Genomic DNA, 20,525 nt, shown 5'->3' with positions numbered 1-20,525 from the left:
ATTGTTAGTTAAATATTTCCTTCATAAATTTATTATCATCATATTTAAAGACTATTTTCTTGTGCTAGACACATTACATTATTTTTAGAAGCATGCACCAATGTAATCACTGGTCAGAATTCTTGGCACTCTACAGATTGCGGTTTATCAATACTATGAATTCAGTTTATTTCTATATTTCATTATATTAAGTGTTTGTTGAATGAAATTATTTTCTGAGTAGCATAAATTAAAATTTTATTCATTCCATATAAAATGAGACTATTATAAGAGTAAAACTAGGTGTTTGTTCTGATATGTGACAGATAGTTAACACTATTTAAATCAACAAAAATAATGCAGAACTTCTCTTGTTTTATCTTATTATACTCTCATTTTGAGCATAAAAAAATATTTGACGCTTAAATCAGGATAAAGATTTGAACCAATACTGTGTTAACTTTTTAAAAAATGGGTAGAAACTTATTCCAAATATTTAATTAATTATTTGATAAAAGGAGAACCATTATAAGTAAAACATTTAGTTATTATATTTAAACCTGTCATCATATTTATTTTTCCGAGTGAAATATTGTATGTATGGAGTAAATGAATTTTTAGAAAGGAGATGAAAAAATGTCTTCAATCTTTGTGTATTTGAGGTCTCTAACTAACGTTAGTTCGTTTATACCTTGTAGTATTACCTGCAAGAAGCCTCCAAGCTTCGTCAGCAAATCACCAACTTACAAAACTCAAACAGGTGAAACACAGTTGAAAAAACTCTCTTTTTTTTTCTTCTCTCCTGCATCATAAAGTCCATAGGTTCAAGAATTCTCAATCTCTGCAGGAATCTGATGGGTGAGGCACTTAGCACCATGAGCTTAAGGGACCTCAAGCAACTTGAAACAAGACTGGAGAAAGGCATCAATAAAATCAGATCTAAAAAGGTTAAGCGCATGATAATTTATGAAGTAATTAGATATTATATTCAAATTTTCTTTTATTGAATTTTTTAACTTACATGTGCTTTCAGAATGAATTGCTTTATGCTGAGATAGAGTACATGCAGAAAAGGGTAACGCCAAGCGCCATGGTTATATTTTCACTGCAATCACTTAATGTTTCTGTTATTATGAATTATTTGCTCATTTTGTTCAGGAGATGGAACTGCAAAACGACAACATGTACCTCAGAAATAAGGTTTGTCTTCTGTTTCAGCATTAAAAACGCGTTACTATTCTTATTCAAGGAGTAGTTTTTTTTTATTATTATTTTTTCATTACATCCACCTAAAATATTAAATATAATATTTTAACCACACAAACTTTAAATATAATATTTTAATCACTCAAACCTTTCATTCAAATCTTTAACTAGTGGGTTAAAAACAGTGATTGCAATGAAAACATGGTTAACATGTTATATTTAAAGTTGGAGTGCTTAAAATGTTATATTCATTATTTTGAGTGATTGACATGAAAACACTTTTTTTTTTCATATTGTCAATTCTGCCACAAAAATACAAACTTTAGGCAAAAAAATTTCATACATAGCTTATTGACATTCTCAGCTTAAGAAGGAAAATATAAACGCGCGCGCGCACACACACTCATAAATACTTATTTAAGCTTTAACTTGTCATTTAAATGATAAGATGAAGAAACTTAGAGCTTTAGCAATGATATCAGGCCTAAAATGACAATTAATTTGATGTCTTTGATTTTTTTTTGAGACAAGAATGTTGTTGATGTAAATTATAGCACAATTGCCACAATACATGTCCCTTTGTTCAATCATTAAAAAAAAAACCTTAATTGCTAGAAATTCAAATTCCTACTAAACCAAATTCTCTTTACACACAAAATAGGCTATTATTCTCTCCTCTTTTTTTTTTAACACTTGATGTGCTTATAAAATGTAATCAATGTTTTATATGTGACTAACTTATCTCTAAAAAAATTATAACTCCCTAAAGTTGACTTTCTATCAATAACAAATTCAGGATTCTCAGCATCTACAAATTCATGAATAATTTAGGAGTTAGTGTACGAAATTGATATTCCTTTTCTAAAAAGCCTTTTCAACAAAGTAATATATACTATCTACATATTGTAAATTCGTGATTAGGTGAGTTTTGAAATTTGACAGAAAGTATGAAAAAAATTATCTGATGAACATGAGTAAATTCATTAGCAACTAGCCTTTACATCAATTAATGAATTGAACAAGATGAAACATGATGTCAAAAATTGATTGATAAATATTGGCTTTGCCTTAGATAATGAGACAGCCAATTCAAGTGTTTGTTTATTATTAACAGCAATATCCATCCTAACATTATAGGAATTAAGCACATTTGTGTTGGACAGATCAGATGCAAATCGGATGTAAATATGACGATATTTAAGGGTTATTGTCGGATTTGCATCTGATTTTTTTCTGATTTTTTTCTGATATTAATTTAGGGTTCGGTGATATTATTTTCGTCCAATTTACATCGGCATATTCCAACAGAAATAATTTGCGTCAGTTGTTGTGGTGTATTAACGTCTGATTTTTTTAGACGGAACGTGTGTCAAAATTTGCATTTGAAAGTATTGGACGATAAATATTAGTGCCGGATTACCGTCTCATTTACGTCAAAAAATATCATAGATCTACTAGCATTAATGTAGATGTAGCACGGATGACAGAGAAAAAAAAACTACACATCATCTGTATCCTCCTCCTCCTACACGGGTGTCATTGTCTTCTTGCCCCGGCCCTAAGGCCTCATGAATTAAATTTGATTTTTTGATATTTTTAATGGGTTTTTCTTGTTGAATTAAAGCCAAGTTTAAAGTGAAAAAAATTGTTGCGTTCAATGTCGTAAGTATAAAATTTTTTTGAAAGGAAGCTTTATCTTTCCCTTTCCGTTACTTAAATGGAAGAAGAGAACAAGAAGTGATGGTTACCAAAAGGGCAATGGAAGATTTGATCTTAATATGAAAAGCTATTGATATCAAACACACTGATTCAAAAGGCTCTTCTCTTGAAGATACCTAGCAGCCACATCCAACAAAAATGTTCAACAGAGATTATTTATGGCGACATTTTTCAAAAAAGTTAAATTGTGAAAAAAACATGTTGGAAACTTCAAAGCAATCATCAAGCAAAGACTAAAAAAATTATAATAAGAGCAAGCAAAATAATAGACAAGCATACGTAATATATATGAAAGAAAATAATACTAAAAAACCAACAATAGACTCCAATGTCAGATAATTATTCTCTTGCATTCTCAAGCATTATGTCCACTTCTCATGCATTCAAAATTTCAGAGATATCAATTTCTAGCTTTTGGATTATTGATTTAAGAGCCACACGCCATACAATTAACTTTCACACAATTTTATTTTATACACTTCTTGTCTTGCAATAAAATGGATCATTGCTGACCATTACTGGCCAAAGAAGCATAATTATAAATAAAACCCTCACATACAAAATATCCTCTATAAATCTAAATTATCACCAACGTGTTATCTATCCAAAAGCAAACTACTTATTCAAAACACAATGCTTTTTTACCCTTCACATTGTATATCATTAGAACAAAGCATGAGAAACATGATTGAATTTATTAAATAAAGAGATAATCTCTACCAATTTGAGTCATCTAATGACCAAAGAAGCTCCACGCTTGAGTCATCTAATGACCAAAGAAGCTCCACGTTACATGTTGTATCAACCTTTTGTTTAAGAAATCCTTAAGTTCAATAGAAAATGTGGCTTAAACTTATATTAACCATACTTCTTTAATTATTCTCAAAATTATATTTTATATATTATTCAAAAATATTAGTATTAAAGAGTTCCATTATAACAATTGTGAGTTGCAAAAAATAATGGTGTTAATTTTGCAATAAGTAAGAAATAATTAAAGCCATTTTTTTCAGTTATAAGACATATTGCGACCATCCTCTAGAACTATCTCATAGCTAACACTTAAAATTATGCATATACATTCCTAACACCTAAACTTCAAAATTTTACATACATATCATATATTCTTAACACCTAAACTTAAAATGTTACATACATGCCGAAATTTAGAAAAGGGAAAAATGACCGAAGTTACCTTGCTTGATCATCGCACAAGCAGCAACGAGTTGTGATCACGATAGGGTTTCAGTGGTGGGAGGAAGCTATGACGACCGACGACAGGGAGGTGCGGTGGCCGATGACCGACAACGGCGAAAGGGAGCAGAGGAGATGCTAGGGCTTAGGTTGTTGCCGGAGGGAGGAGAGGAGACGAACGAGCAAAGAAGAAAATGAATTGGAAGTCTGGGATGAGTTTTTTAGGTCTATTATGTCAGATTTACTGTTTACTTTGTATGCAATTTTTTAGGCGATTTTAAGTAAAACTTTTGTGTTGATTTTTTTTTACCCAAATCCGACACATAAAGCATTGCAACAACATCGTCAATTTCGTCGTTGCTTGTGCCAAATATTCAGACGTAAGCCCAACGCAAGTTACAATGCAAATAAATAAATTTATGTTCGACACAAATCAGTCACAAAATCCGACGCAAATGTAAGAGTCAAAACTTCCAACACATAATGTCGACATTAATTTAAAGCTCTTATGTAGTATAAGATCTATGCTATATTATTAGGCGATCAGCGCTTGATACTCAGCCTAATTATTAGTAATGTTGAATTCCACAGAGATTGACTGATAGAGTTTTTCTCCAACCGAGATGCTCAGAGACACCCCAAGCCCTGGTGTTGCTTGCTTGGAGGCTCCATTGGTGTACAAGTCTAGGTCCTGTCATCAGTGATAATTCCTTCATCTTGCTCCTCTATCATGGAGAAGTCAGCTAGAAAGTCTACGATTACTTGGGCATTAACTACCGTATGATGAATGTAGGTGATGTAGAACTCATTAAGCTTTACCATCCACTTTTGTAATTGAGTGGAGTGCTCCGGCTGTATGAGCATAGATTTTAATGGATGGTTTGTGATGACCCAAATTAGATGCATCTGGAAATACAGTCGGACCTTAAGAGCTGAGATAATCAAAGCGAAGGTTAGTTTTTCTATAATTGAGTACCTAGATTCGGCACCATGAAGCACTCAACTCGTGTAGTAGACTGGATATTGTTTTCCCGCCTCTTCGTGGACTAGAATTAAGCTTATAGCTCTCGTCCAAATCTGAGATACAGTGATAGCCCTTTTGCCTGCTTCGGGCGCTGCAGTAGTGGGGTGACACTAAGGAAATTTTTCAAATTGACACTGATAGGTTGCTCCAGCATTCTTAAGCTCAAAGAGCATTACATTAAAACAAAATATACCTTGTGCAGTAATAAATTTCATTTTTTATGCATTAGTTTGGTGCATTTTTTTCTAGTGGTAGCCAGAGTAAGCTTCAGGGAAACTCATTACCGAGTATCCGACCATTGCATCCACCAAGGTGTTAATCATCAACAGGGGGTAGGTGACCTTCAAGAAAACGACATTGAGGATGGTGAAGTTCAAGAACATCCACAACTTGCCATTGGTTTTCTTGACCATTATGACATTTGAGAGCCAAGTTGGGTAATCAGACTTCACGGATGTAGCTAGCGTCTAGCATCTTTTGCACCTCTACAGCCATCGGTTAGGCCAGAGTTCTAGCGTTCGATTAAATTTTTGTTGGACTGACCGAGAGTAGGGGCTGATGTTTAGCTACTGGCACACAGTGTGGATTGAAAAGTCGGGCATCTCCACTGTAGTCCAAGCAAACACTTCCTAGTGCTCTTGAGGTATCTGTATTAGCTGATCCTTAAGTTTGACATCAAAAATTTCATTGATTAGGAAGATCTTACTGGGTTCTTCATCAAACACAGGTACCTAGAGGACAACCTCACCAGTCTCGGAAACTCATTACCGAGTATCCGACCATTGCATCCACCAAGGTGTTAATCATCAACAGGGGGTAGGTGACCTTCAAGAAAACGACATTGAGGATGGTGAAGTTCAAGAACATCCACAACTTGCCATTGGTTTTCTTGACCATTATGACATTTGAGAGCCAAGTTGGGTAATCAGACTTCACGGATGTAGCTAGCGTCTAGCATCTTTTGCACCTCTACAGCCATCGGTTAGGCCAGAGTTCTAGCGTTCGATTAAATTTTTGTTGGACTGACCGAGAGTAGGGGCTGATGTTTAGCTACTGGCACACAGTGTGGATTGAAAAGTCGGGCATCTCCACTGTAGTCCAAGCAAACACTTCCTAGTGCTCTTGAGGTATCTGTATTAGCTGATCCTTAAGTTTGACATCAAAAATTTCATTGATTAGGAAGATCTTACTGGGTTCTTCATCGAACACAGGTACCTAGAGGACAACCTCACCAGTCTCGTAACCCTCCTCCCTCTGGATCTGGATCAAGTAGTCCATGATCAACATTCGAGTCTGCTTGTAAATAGAAGCTTATAGATTACTCTAAGTTCCCTCGGAGCTTGATCACCTCCTCTTCGTGTAAAAAATTTGACCACATGGTAGGTGGAAATCATTGTTTTGTAGTTGTTCAAGAGTAGATGTTCGAAGATAGCATTTTAGGTCAGTGGAGATTCCACCAAGAGAAAATCCTTCGTGCTATTTTATTGCTTCCCTGGTTTTCCTCTAAGAAATGGCTAGGGCGATAGGCCCAGTGCCTCGTTCCTTTCCCTAATGAATCTGAACAACGGACCGGTCATCACTCTCAACTGATTGGTGTTCAGACTGATCTTATCAAACAACATTTTAAATAGGATATTGATCAAACTATCAGTATTAGCATAAATACTACCCACATGTTAGTTTTTGATTAGCTTCGTGATGACAATTGCTTCATTGTGGTTGTTCCCCTTCGGTAGGAGTTCTGCATCTATAAAGATAATTGATAAACAGCTACATGTATATAGAACAGCAGTGCATACCACTCTCGAATATTGTCTCTTCAAGCCGGAGGGGTCGGGGTCCTCACCCAAAGATGGTTGGGATTATCTCTACTACATGGATCTCACTTGCCTCAAAAAGCACATTTGCTGGCTCTCCTGCTGGAGCTTTACCCTGCCACTGCATGTGCACATCGACTGCGACAATCTCTTTAAGCTTTCTGGCGCGGATAAGCATCTCTATAAAATTTTAAAAGTGATGACATTTCTTCGTATCGTGACCGTGGTCACAGAGGTACTGACAATGTCTCTTTTGATCTTATTAGGTCGGGGTTACCTTCAGTGGTTGGACCGTTTTAAAGTAGTCCTTTTTTTGGATGGCTTAGACTATTTTGTCCATTGACACATTGAGGGGTGTAAAACCTTCAATATTCTGGTAAACATGTGGTCGTTCGTAACGATCATTTGTCAGAGTACCGCTTTCGGTCATGATGCCCTCAACCACATCTTTACTGATCCCGGGATCTAGTGTAGTTGAGGCAATAGTGATCTTTGGAGGGCTGATTGTTCTTTGCCTTCCGCGATTTACTCTACTTTTTAATCTTTTTGAGGGATGGTAGGGAGACTTCAGCATACCCTTTTGGGATCCCTAGAGGTCTGACCCAACTGACAATTACACAGATATTTATGCTCCTTAATATGCCAAAAACTTGACCCAAATTATATTTAACGGCTAGCGAGAACAAAATGTAATATGATTAAATAAAAATTTTTCTCACTAGGGGGTACTACGCAAGTATACGTATCGTTTCAAGCAATATAGAGTTTTCCTTAAAAACCCCAGTATCGATCCCACCAGGAAGCCGACAACAGGTAAACAATAAAATGAAATAAGAGAATTTTGACTGTAAGAAAATTTTACTTAAAAATATAGCAATTATCTAAAGATGAAATTTAAGTTTGATAAATTCTACAAAATTCAAATAAAAGTAAATGTAATGACTTAAACAATATATATAAAGAGACTTTCTCCTTGCCAATAATTCATAATCAGTGAAGAATTTCAAAATTTGTTTTGAAACTTAAATGTGGTATTGTGAAAAACAGGAGCATACTTATTTCCTTACTTTCTTTCGAATTATGCAAAGAACATTGACTAATCTGAAGTTGGCGTCTGCATGTATATTAGTGTTGGGTAGGTTCTAGTCTCTCACTTCTAGATTATCCACTTTGCCCTCTCTACAGGACGTACCAGTGACCCTTAGTTCCAATCTCTAGACCAAATTGATAAAAGAATCGAGTTTGTCACTCTAGAAGCATCAATTCTACGACCAACAAAGATTATTTCCCTATTTTTTTTCACCCCCTTTAGACGACCGCGACTGCTCTTTCCAAGGTAGAATGTGATACTTAAAGTCAAGAAATCTTAGCCCTTTTGGGTCTATAAGTTCCTCAATAGGTTTTAACAATACAAGTGGTCAATTTGTAAAGTAAATAAAAAACCGGTACAAAAATAGCCCAAATTTTAGGAATAAAATAAGTTCTAAACAAAAATAAAAAAATCACTTACTTAATTACTTCATATTGCAAGGAGAAAGAAAAGAACACTACTCACGAAGCATGTGGATAACAAAACAAAACATATTTATAAAACTCCAATCCAAAGTACACAACTTAAGGACAAAGATACAAATAATTATCTAGAATATTCCCCCAAGCACTCCTTTGAAGTTCTCTAACTTCTCTTACTCCAACAACACTTACAAGGAATAACAAAGACTCACAAAGAAAACTTCTCACACACTGAACACACTTATACTTATGAGACTCTCTAAATCTGATCCTCTAACCCTTTGGAATTAATCCATATTTATAGAGCTTCAAAAATGACCAAGGATTGTTTCAGACATCTCTTCAAAATTAGGTCTCAATCAATGAATCTTCTAGAAAGTAATCGTGACGCCTAGGCGCCCAACTGTCGCGCCTAGGTGCCAACCAATTCTGTATATGGCGCCTAGGCGCCAGTTCGGCTATTTTGGCAATTTTCTTTAATTTAGCCCATTTTGCTCTTTTTTTATGTATTTTGGCTCCTTTTACTTTTAAACTATTCTTCTTGCACATGCAACCAAAAACATAAAAATAACATTCATTAAAGCATAATATCCTAAAAAATTGAGCATAAAATGTGCATAAAAAATAAATAATTTTAAGGTGGACCGATTCCCCAAACTTAAACATCCATTATCCTTAAACTTTCTTACTATATGTAAAAGGTATAACTTATGGAAGTTAGTTTTACCTGAAGATTTCTATAGCTTATGATTTATAAATGTAATAGTGAGTTTTTAGAAAAATTTTTAATAACATAGGTTAAAACTAGAATGTAAAAAGATTTCGGAGTCAAGTTTAAGAATTCTGATTCCATATTTATTTCAAGAATAATTGTAATTCTTCATATTAAAGAGACTTAGAAAAATTACATGAAAAAGAATATCATGGGAACTTTACTAGTAATGATACTAATCCTTCATAAATATGCTTAGAAATGTAATTAAGTCTCTTTCTTTGAGATGATTTAAGTGAAACCAATTTTTGATTAGGCATCTCCTCAAGCTTCGCCTTAAATTTATTTTTCTTTTTTGCTTTTCTCTTTTTTTTTTTTTTTTTCTTTCAGAATCATTTTCATTCTCATCTTTTTTTCATGTCACGTGAGAATTACTATATCTGAATAACCTGTAATGATTTTGAACTCTAGCATCCTCTTTTCAAAGTTACAATTTTTTCACATTTCCTTACTTGAAAAATGTGTTTTAGACTTGAAAAAGAGTTTTCATAAAGTCTCAATTCTTTCATTTCAAATATAAATCCAAGATCTTTAATATTTCCAAAAATACAAATTTCTTTATTTTAAATAGGAAAAACAAAATTTTATACTCTTATACTAAATATCTCAAATCCAAAATTAATCTTATTATTAACAAAAAATTTACTTAAGATTACTGAATTATTTATAGAATAAAAAATATAGTTATCCCAAGTTATCTTATCATACCATATGTTTATTAAAATAATTTTTGAAAATATATTTTACTTAGGACAAATAAGGTTTAGTTTTTAAAATTTTATCCCTTCCCCAAAACTTAAATTTCAAATTAGTTTTGACAGTTAAATTTATAATAAGCATGAAGAAAGAGAAAATTTTAAAATTTTTAAGCAGGAGAGCAGCATAGGTACAATAAAAAAAATGTGTTGAGTAGTAGACAATTTAAATTAAAAACAGATATAACATGAAAATTTGGAATGTAAAAGAACTACTATAACACATATCTAGTTCTTAGGAAAAGAGTATCAAAAGTAGCAATGAAAATAAAAATATAGAGCAACAAAACATACATAAACAGTCCAACATAAGATAGATCTAGAAACCAAAACTACTACAGTATAGGGAACAAATTTAATCCTCTTCCTCCTCATCATCATTAGAATCAAAGGGAATATCTTCATCCATAGATCTGCGACTCTCAAATGGTGTAAATCTAGAACATGCACAAAATTCAACTGTATGGTCTTCCTTCATGAATTTTACCATTGCCTCATCATAATCAGCATCATAGTCACTCTTCCTTCTAACAAAATCTGACATATGATCAAACTTGTTTTCCATTTTTTCCATACGACACTTTATTAAGAACATATCATTATGGAGTTCCAAATATCTTTCACTCAATACATCCTAGTATCTAGATGGAGGCTCAGTAGCAATAGAAGTAGAAGGTCTAGAAGTAGAAGGCCTAGAGGTAGAAGTTGAATGTGCACCTTGAACTCTATCTTTATGTCATCCATATATATCAACTTTAACCTTTCCAATTGGCTTAAGTGGCTTCAACTGCTCTTCCCAATGTTCAAAATTAACTCCAGAGTCTTTACAAATAGTAAATATCAAAGATGGAAATCCAAGACTTGAAGTCGTACTAGCTCTAGCAAAAGTATTAATAGCATCATAAATAAGAGCACCCACATCTATAGGTTTTCTTTCTGGTTTTCTTTCTTGAATGCAATAATTTAAAATAAATCTTTCTCTAGTCACTTCACTTAAATGATTCGAAGGAAGGAGGTGAGCAGAAATAAAATAATGCCATGCCCTTGAAGTGGCATTGAGCTTGGAAGAAGAAAAATTTACCTTTCGATCATTTCAAATCTTCAGGGCTCCATGACCATCAGTCAAATATGCCACGATCTGATCTAACTCTTCCTCATATGGAATAAACCCTGAATAGAAACAATTATTCTCAAGTGGTAGACCGTATATCACATTCATCCTCTCAGTAGTAAACTCTACTCTTCCTCGAACATACACTTCGTCATCACTGCTTCAAGTAAGTTTGCATAAAATTCTCAAACCACAACGATGATGACAACAACAGTAAAGTAACAAAAATTTTCCCGTTGACATGCCATAATAATATTCTCTATAGCTCCACCAGGTCGATAAAAACTTCGCTCTTCAAGATATTTTCTCAAAGAAGCAAATTCGTTGTAACTAGGGCTGTAAACATGTCGAGCCTGAGCGAGCTCAGGGTCAGCTCATGTTCGGCCCGTTCGATACTGGCTCGTGTTTGAAATCGGCTCGTGTTCGAAATGGCTCGTGAAGGGTGCGTTCGTGTTCGACTTGAATAATATTTTCCGGCTCGAAAATGGAGGAATCGGGAGAGGAAGATGTCTCGGAAGAGGAAGAGGAAGAGGAAGAGAAAGAGGAAGAACAAACCCTAAGCTCTCGCCGCCGAAACTCTTTCACGATTTTGAGAGGAGAAAGAGCTGACTGGGAAGAGGAGGAGAGCAACGATCACAAATGCCAAACCCTAAGCTCTAGCGGCCGAACGCCTTTCACGATTGAGAGGAAGGAGAAGAGTTGGAAGAGGAGAGACAGTCGAACTCGAGAATCGCTATCGTGGCTTAGAAGTAACGAGGTAGAGTTTTTTTTAATTTTATACTTATATATTATATTATATTAAATATATAACTTATATTATATAATTATATAAAATTTATATAATTAATATTTATTAATAGTTTGTTATATATTACAGTTTATAGAATTTAATTTTTTAAAATTTGATAAATTTTTTTTATTTAAAACAATTTTAATTAATTACAATTTATAATATTTAGTTTTATTAATATATATTATATGTGTGTTTATATTTATTTATTTCTTTCTTTTCAAGCCAATTCGAGCCGAACACGAGTGAACAAATGTTTGTTCGTGTTCGACACGTTAACTTAGCGAACGAGCTGAACACGAGCTTCTTAACGATGTTCGGCTTGTTAAGCTTACCGAATGAGCCGAACACGAGTTGCTTAACGAGCCGAACATGAGCTGTTCGCGAACAACGAACCAAATTGACAATGCTAGTTGTAACGAATTTGCACATTTACACTAATAAATTTGGCACCGTCTTAGGATTCTTTTCCTCTTCTTCTCTTTGTCTTAGGAGCCATCTAAAATAATTTTAAAGAAAAATTGCAACAAATTTCAAAATAAAAAAAAATAGGCTTCCTACAAGCCTCCTCAAGCTAACAAATCTTAGATCCATGGATTTTTCACCACTAAATCAAATATTTTTGCATATTTTTAGTCTACTCAATGTGCAAAATAGCAATGGCGAAATTGCAAAATAACTATGCCAAAATGTCAATATAACCTTGAGAAGATGAAATTCAGTGTTTTTGAGCCAAGAAACTTGAAGATTTGCGCTCTATGAAGCACCCTAGGCTGGTTTCGCAAAAAATAGGAAGAAGAAGGAGCTTGGGCGTAAACAATGGCATGGGTTCGTCTTAAATTGTGAAAATTTGAGTTTTGGCCAATTCAGGAGAATAGGCGCCTAGGCACGGTTTTGACTCCTAGGCGCCAAGCTGTGTTGGTGGTCTGGCGCTTAGGCACAAGTTCTGGTGCCTAGGCGTCAGCCCAAAAATTTTCTTTCCTTGGGTTTTAAGTGTAACAGAGCAAGACTAAGCCTTTTAAACCAAAATTTCTCATTAATTTAACACCACATCTCGTGTTTATTATGTCCCAAACATCTTTTAGTTTCCAATTTTCCATTCAAAATCAATTTCAACATTCTAACAAGTGGGCTTACACAAACATAACCTTCATTGATAATTTTCAAATAACAGTACAATATCACACACAAACACAATTTTAAGTAAATCAACACAAGCAAACTAGCACACCAAAGTAGCACGCATAACACATTCTTTACTAAAGCAAGCAAGCACGAAGCACAAACACACAAATCTTATTCTAGCGATCAATCCCGTTGATCTTATTCTCGTCACCCTTCTCACCTGTCAAATATCTGCGATCAAATGTGTAAAAGATAAGGGCGCGAGGAAATTCCATAGCCTCCTTTTCATCAATCAATTTATTCTTGCTATACATGGCTACCTGAGCATCTTGATAACTAGCCAAGTGATCGGATTCAAGTTTCATCTACCACTCCAAGTGCTCGTACTGGTGATATATCTCATGCAACTTATTGTGTATATTGGAAAGCTCCTCTTCAATCTTCCCCAACTTGCTTGACACCTTCACCAAAATTATCGCTAAGAATCCATTGAAATAAGTTTGGGCATCATTATGCATAAACTTATTTCCAACTCCATTCTCTCTATTCTCTATAGAAGCAAGTAAGATCTCCAACCCTTTCTAAACTCTCTTCTCTGGTCAAATTTTTGAAGGAATGAAGAAAAGGGATGAGGGCTAGACATTTTTATAGAGAAGACATGAAGAAAATCTGCTTTGGAACAATTTTATCATGTCCAAAAGCTGCAGCACCTAGGCGTCGATTTATGGCGCCTAGGCGCCATCATCATAGGACTCTGGCGCATAGGCGCCAATTGTTTGCGCCTAGGCGTCAGCATCCAAGTGAACATTGATTCACCTATTATAAAAATTCTTCAATTTCCATTCATTATTAATACCTTAAATATTGTTAAAATAATTATACAAAAGTAAAGGATAGTCACGATACTACACAATACAAACATAAATCAAATTATATCGATAATTATGGGTTGTCTCCCACAAAGCGTTTAGTTTAACGTCATCGGCCTGACATATCCAAATATTTTACTCGGATAGATCCAACATTAAAGTCTCTTTATAGTAGGGCTTGTATTCGCCAATGTATGGCTTCAACCTATGTCTATCTACTTTGGTCATATGTCCAGTTTTTGGATCTTTAATCTCTACAGCCTCATAAGAATAAACTTGTCACAATAAATGACTTCATTCACCTGGACTTAAGTTTTCTTGAAAATAAATTCAATCGTGTATTGTAGAATAAAACTGCTTGTAAAGGCTCAAAAATCTTTCTTAAAATCTTTTGATCAAGCCAAATTTTCATCTTTTCTTTATAAATTTGAGCATTTTCATAAGATTCATTCCTAATTTTCTCGAGCTCTTTCAATTACAATAATCATTTTTCTCCAGTATCCTTTAGAATATAATTAAATTATTTTATCGCACGATAAGCTTTGTGCTTTAACTCAACCGATAAATGATAAGCTTTTCCAAATATGAGTTTATATGGATACATTCCTGTAGAAATTTTATAAGCAATCATATAAGCTCATAATGCAGAATCATGTCTATCAGACTAATCAGTTCTTTTATGATTCACAATTTTTTTCTAAAATTCTTTTGATTTCACGATTTATTACTTCTGCTAATCCACTGAGGGTGATAAACTGTGGTAATCCTATATTTGATTCCATATTTTCTAAGTAATGTGTCCATTCTAAAATTCTTAAAGTGACTTCCTTCATCAGTAATGATCACTCTTGGCATTCCAAATCTAGTAAAAATATTTTTGTTTAAAAATTTTGCGAGACTCGGAGCATAACAATGAGGCAAGACTATCGTTTTAATTCATTTAGACGCATAGTCCACAACTAATAAGATATAAATCTTTCGTGAAGATGGTACAAATGATTCCATAAAATTCAAACCCCAAACATAAAAAATTTCAACTTCTAAAGTAAAATTTAGGGGCATTTCATCTCTTTTAGAAATATTGAATACTCTATGATATCGATCACAAGTTTTCACATAATTATTAACATTCTTAAACAATGTAGGCCAATAAAATCCAGAGTGTAAAATTTTAAATGCAGCCATATCTATTCAAAAATTCAGATTTATGACATTTTTGTATAATTTCAAAGGTTTCATTAATTAGTACACATCTTTGAATAAGTGCGTCACGACATTTCTTAAATAAATAAGCGTCATCCCAAAATTAAAACCTGACATCATACACAAATTTCTTTTTCTGGTGGCTTGTTAGTCCGTACGGTAGAATATTACTAAGTAGTTAATTATATCTGCATACTATGGTATATGCCACTCAATAAAAACATAGAGTTGTTCATGAGAAAAATTCCATTTATATTGTCATCATTGTTCTTTTCTTTTTCATGTTCAATTCTTGACAAATGATCAGCAATTTGATTATCCCTATCCACTATTTTAAAATCAAATTCTTGCAAAAGGACACATCTGATTAATTTTGATTTCGCGTCCTTTTTTGACATAAGATATTTAATAGTGGAATGATCAGTATGCACAATACAATTAGCTCCGAGTAAGTATGACATAAATTTATCAAAAACAAATACTATTGCCAACAGTTCTTTTTCAATTGTTGTGTAATTAATTTGAGCTTCATTAAGAGTTTTGCTGGCATAATATATAACTTTAAAATTTTTTTCATATTTTCGTCCTAAAAAGGTTTCAATAGCGTAATTATTTGCACCATACATTAATTCAAACATTTTTTCCCAGTCAGGTGAAACAATGATAGGTGGCAATAATTAACTCTTTCTCTAATAAATTGAAAGCTTTAAGATAATCATCATTAAAATCAAACTTATTATATTTTTCTAAAGATGTCAAAGAGGCTTTAGCAATTCTAGAAAAGTCTTTAATATACCTCCTATAAAATCCAACATGTCTTATAAAATTTCTTACAACAGTTACTGAATTAGGAGGTTGTAATTCAACAATAATTTGATTTTTTGTTTCATCAACTTCCATATCATTTTTAAAAATTGTTATGTCCAAATATATTCCCTCCTGTGACCTTAAATTGCCATTTTTCCCAATTAAGAACTAAATTTGTTTCTTCACAGCGTTTAAGAACCTTTGCTAAATGATCTAAGCATGAATCAAAAGAGGTTCCGAAAATTGAGAAAACATTCATAAAGACTTCAATTCCTTTCTCAACTAAGTCACAGAAAATAAACATCATACGCCTTTTAAAAGATGCATGTTTGTTATATAAACCAAAGGACATTCTTCTAAAAGCAAAAGTCTTATATGGACTTGTAAATGTAATCTTTTATTGATCCTCTGGAGCAATAGGTATTTGGTGGTATTTGGAATAGGTATTTGGTGGTAACCAGAATATCCATCCAAAAAGCAAAAGTACTCGTGTCATGCCAGTCTATCCAACATTTGGTCCAAGAAAGGTAAAGGAAAGTGATCCTTCCTAGTGATGATGTTTAATTTTCGATAGTGAATACAAATTTGCCATCCATTGACTTGTTTTTTTTGGAATTAATTTGTTCTTTTCATTTACGACAACAGTCACTCATTCTTTCCTAGGAACACAATGAATAAGACTATCCCATGCACTATCTGAAATTAGATAAATAATCTCAGCATCCAGCCACATTAGAATTTCTTTTTTTACCACTTTTTTCATCATAGGAGTTAATCTCCTTTGAGGTTCAACCCTGGGTTTACAACCATCTTTCATTAGATAGTTTTCCATCATATTTCATGAAACCCTGACATGCAATGTTAGTTATCTATAGAAACTCTACGTTGTGTTATGTACGATATAGCACTATGCTCTTCTGTGAGACATATTTAAAACTAAGATGTTGTATTTTAATGAATCAAACTTTATGTTCTGTCTCTTATTTGTGGTTGGTAATATGTGCTTTTCTCTGTTATTACAACAAAATTTATAATATCTTTCAGGTTATAGGAAGTACTGATTTAAGTGTCTTTAGTTTTAACAGAATACCAAAGAATTTTATTTATAAATGTGGAATCCTAAATTGTCATTCGGAAATACACACCTTGAGAATTAGAGCCAAGAGAAAGAGGAGAGAGAGTAGAGCAGTTTGTATGAAAACCGTTCTTAATTCAATTAGTGTGTTGATTTAATGCTAAATTTGCATTAAAATTTGAACGGAATAAAACGGTTGTCAGTAGGTTGAGATGCTCGCGCTCAGTCGACTGAGGCGACCGATCGTGTGGCGATTGCTCCTGTCGAAGCAATGCCGATCGACCGACTAATTGTGACCGGACATCTTTGCAAGTGGTCTACGTGGTAACACTTAAAACTTTAAGATTTACTATTTCACACCAAATTTTACTATTTACGTATTTCACACTCCATCTCCTTCATTGCTTGTCTGTCATCCATCTATGTACATCTCTTCTCTAGTCGAAGAAGCAGATTGCTCTACAAAATGGTTATTTAAGTAAATGCATGACTCTTGAGATCGAAAATTGATAAGCCCTTTTTTCTTCCTGTTAGCTCTTCTTGAATTGAGAAAATGAGATTCTCTGTTTTTCCACTCTATTTTTTTCTTTGTTTACTGTCCTACTCATTGTTTCGCCAAACTAGTTATTTCCTTCGTCTCATATTCAAAAGCCCTATCAAACTCAGGGATATATTAATTAATAGTTCAAAATAGGGCTTTATGTGAATGTATGATTATGGTAGGGATTTCATCACCTTCCAAATGTGCAATGCTTTAATGGATTGCAAATCTACTTTTATCTCGAAGGGAAGCTTTGTATTCTCAGTCATTCGTTATCTATGAGATTCATGTCGGGAGTTTTGGTGTATACAACCCTCAATGGACATTATTTGAATGATATCAACAGTGATAGAGGATGAGTGCAACTAAAAGATAAATTTAGAAGATTAAATTTAATTATCGAGAATAGATGCCCTTTTTTTTCCTAATTATATACTCACCGTACAGAATAATTTTCAAATATGATATAGTAATATGCATCGTACACTAACCATACAGATAGCCGATAATGAAAGAACACAGCAGCAGCCACACATAAACATGATGCCATCAACCAGCAGTGAGTATGAGGTCATGCCTCCGTTTGATTCCAGAAACTTTCTACAAGTGAATCTAATGGATCCCAGCCATCACTACTCTCTCCAACAGCAGACTGCCCTCCAATTAGGGTATATATAATTATTTTCTTTTTTAGTAAAAGTATGTAAATCAATAAATATGAACATTATGTCATAAAATTTTTCTTTCAATCCTATTTTATTCAGCTAGTTAGTGCCGCTACATTCCTGGATCAGATAAGCGCTGCAGAAAGAGATAAGCAAACCAAATCCGAAGTGAGTTGGAGTGGCAGAAATAGAAATTTATCCACTATAGTTCATGTAACTCTTTGACTTGCAAAGTTAGCTATCTATCGAAACTCTACGCTCTGCTATGTACGATACGGAACTATGCTCTTCTGTGTGCAGATTTAAAACTGCGACGTTGTATTTTAATGAATTAAAGTTTACGTTTTGTCTGTTATTTGTGGTTGGTAATATGTCCTACTTTCTGTTATTATAACAACACTTTTTTTTATATCTTTCGGGTTAAAGGTAGGTAGTGATTCAAGTGTCACGTTTTAAAAAAATACCAAAGAAACTTGTTTATAATTTGAATCTTAAATTGTCTTTCGGAAATAAACGCCTTGAGAGTAAAAGCTGAGAGAAAGAGAGAGAGAGAGTAGAGCAGTTAGAAAGTTCCGGATAGAGAAGTCAGGGAATAGGTTCCATTATTCATGTTATTGCCCCCCAATTTGTAGGTACCCATTTGTACAATTATATAAAGAAGGGAAAGTTATGGAAGCAATTCTTAATTCAATTAATGTGTTTATTTAATACTTGATTTGCATGACACTTTGAATGGACTACGGTGGCTATCAGTTGGTAGACATACTCAAGTTCGATCGACCGTGGCGACCGTTCTCGTGGCGATGGCTCCTTTCGAAGAAAAGTCGGTTGGCCGACTAATTGTCACTGGGCGTCTTTCAAGAATTCTACGTGGTCTGCGACTAGATTCACCGATGTATGTCAGTCGACTTTATCGACTGGTCGGTCCTCGGATGGGTTAATTGATCATGTTCTTTAAGCCTGATGTTTTGTTTGTTCGGACACCATTCTTAACTGTTTGATTGCTTTGAGATTCGTGTTGACAGTTTTGATGCATACAAAAAAAAAATATATTTTATTTTCTCTTGGACATTAATGATGCGGCTTGTAAATATTTTTTATGCGAAAGCGATTTAAAGATACAGATGAGCGACAACATTCAAATTTAGAAATAAAAAGATCTTAACAATTTTAGATTAAATTAACCATGCGGGATAAATTACACGCAAGTCACAAGGAATATATGGGGCATCAAATTAGACAATTGTTTAAGATTGAATACTTTAATTAGGTCTCTAGTACTTTCAGAATTGTCTTAAAGGTCTCTCAATTAATTTTTGATTATAACCTTAGGCCTATAATTTTTAATAAGGAAATCCAACCTATATTAATATTTCCTAACCTTTTATATACGCAAAACAAAAAGGGAGTTGGTAAATAATTTATTATCTATTATAAATATTTCAATTTTTCATGTTATCTTGATAAAGTTTATTAAGTTTGTTTAAGCGCCTTCCACACTAATACATATTTATATACATATGTATATAAGGAATGATCAGATACTATTATACGAGCATCCAACCACCCTTGGCACGGACAACTTGTTATTTATGCATTTAATTGATTTATTTGTGCACATTTATGCTCCAATCCTTCATATCGTTGGATTTCTCTTTCTAAATTCCACCAGTTCGCAAGAAAGACGAATATAAAATTCGCATGCACCAGAATATAATTGCAAGATTTTTAGCCATATTTTGGGTACTTGGATGTTTAATAAGAGCAGCGGTCGTTAGATTCTATGTTCGATTAGATACAATTTCGGTGACCAATCCCCCTTGAAGCTAACGTATTTTTAAAATCGTTGACATTAAAATAAATAAAACTTTATTCATTTCTCTCGCCTGGGAATAAAATGCAAGCTTTCCATCACCACTTCGGTCGAACGCAAAGTGGATCCTTTTCTTTTTAGCCCAAGTTTTACTTAAAATAATGACCATATATGGACTCCTAACGTAGAGCTACGTTCGAATTGGAATATTCGGCTGTGTTAGGAGAATATTCCATCTGAGTTATTTGTAAAAATGATGTGTTATTCAAGTATTATATGATGTTATTCGATTATGTTATAATGTTATTGAAATATTTCATCGCGTTACTTGATTTGAGGTTGAAGTGTTATTTGAATATTCCCCCGCATTACTTGATTTGGGGCTGTGTTATTCCAATAACATAGTAGAAATTAAAATAACACGAATATGCCGAATAACACAACCCCAAATCAAGTAACACAAGAGAATATTTCAGTAACACCGCAAAATAATCGAATAACATCATATAGTATTTTAATAACACATCATTTTTACAAATAACGCAGAT

The 20,525-nt window shown here is 33.6% G+C and overlaps 1 protein-coding gene across 1 annotated transcript; it reads left to right on the top strand.

Moving 5' to 3' along the window:
- Window positions 1-677: 677 nt before the first annotated feature.
- LOC110032491 (floral homeotic protein AGAMOUS-like) lies at window positions 678-18,510 on the top strand (the record flags this gene model as incomplete). The annotated part of the gene is given in 6 exon segments (XM_020736141.1): window positions 678-739; window positions 827-926; window positions 1,013-1,054; window positions 1,138-1,179; window positions 17,998-18,167; window positions 18,264-18,510. Coding segments are annotated over 6 exon segments (420 nt in total), but the record flags the coding sequence as incomplete, so codon positions are not given.
- Between the last annotated feature and the right edge of the window lie 2,015 nt (window positions 18,511-20,525).

This window comes from Phalaenopsis equestris, unplaced genomic scaffold, assembly GCF_001263595.1.
Source record: "Phalaenopsis equestris unplaced genomic scaffold, ASM126359v1 Scaffold000952, whole genome shotgun sequence".
In the NCBI taxonomy this organism is placed as follows: Eukaryota; Viridiplantae; Streptophyta; class Magnoliopsida; order Asparagales; family Orchidaceae; genus Phalaenopsis; species Phalaenopsis equestris.
Note: the sequence above shows the minus strand (reverse complement) of the source record. Positions and strands in the feature narration are given on the sequence as shown.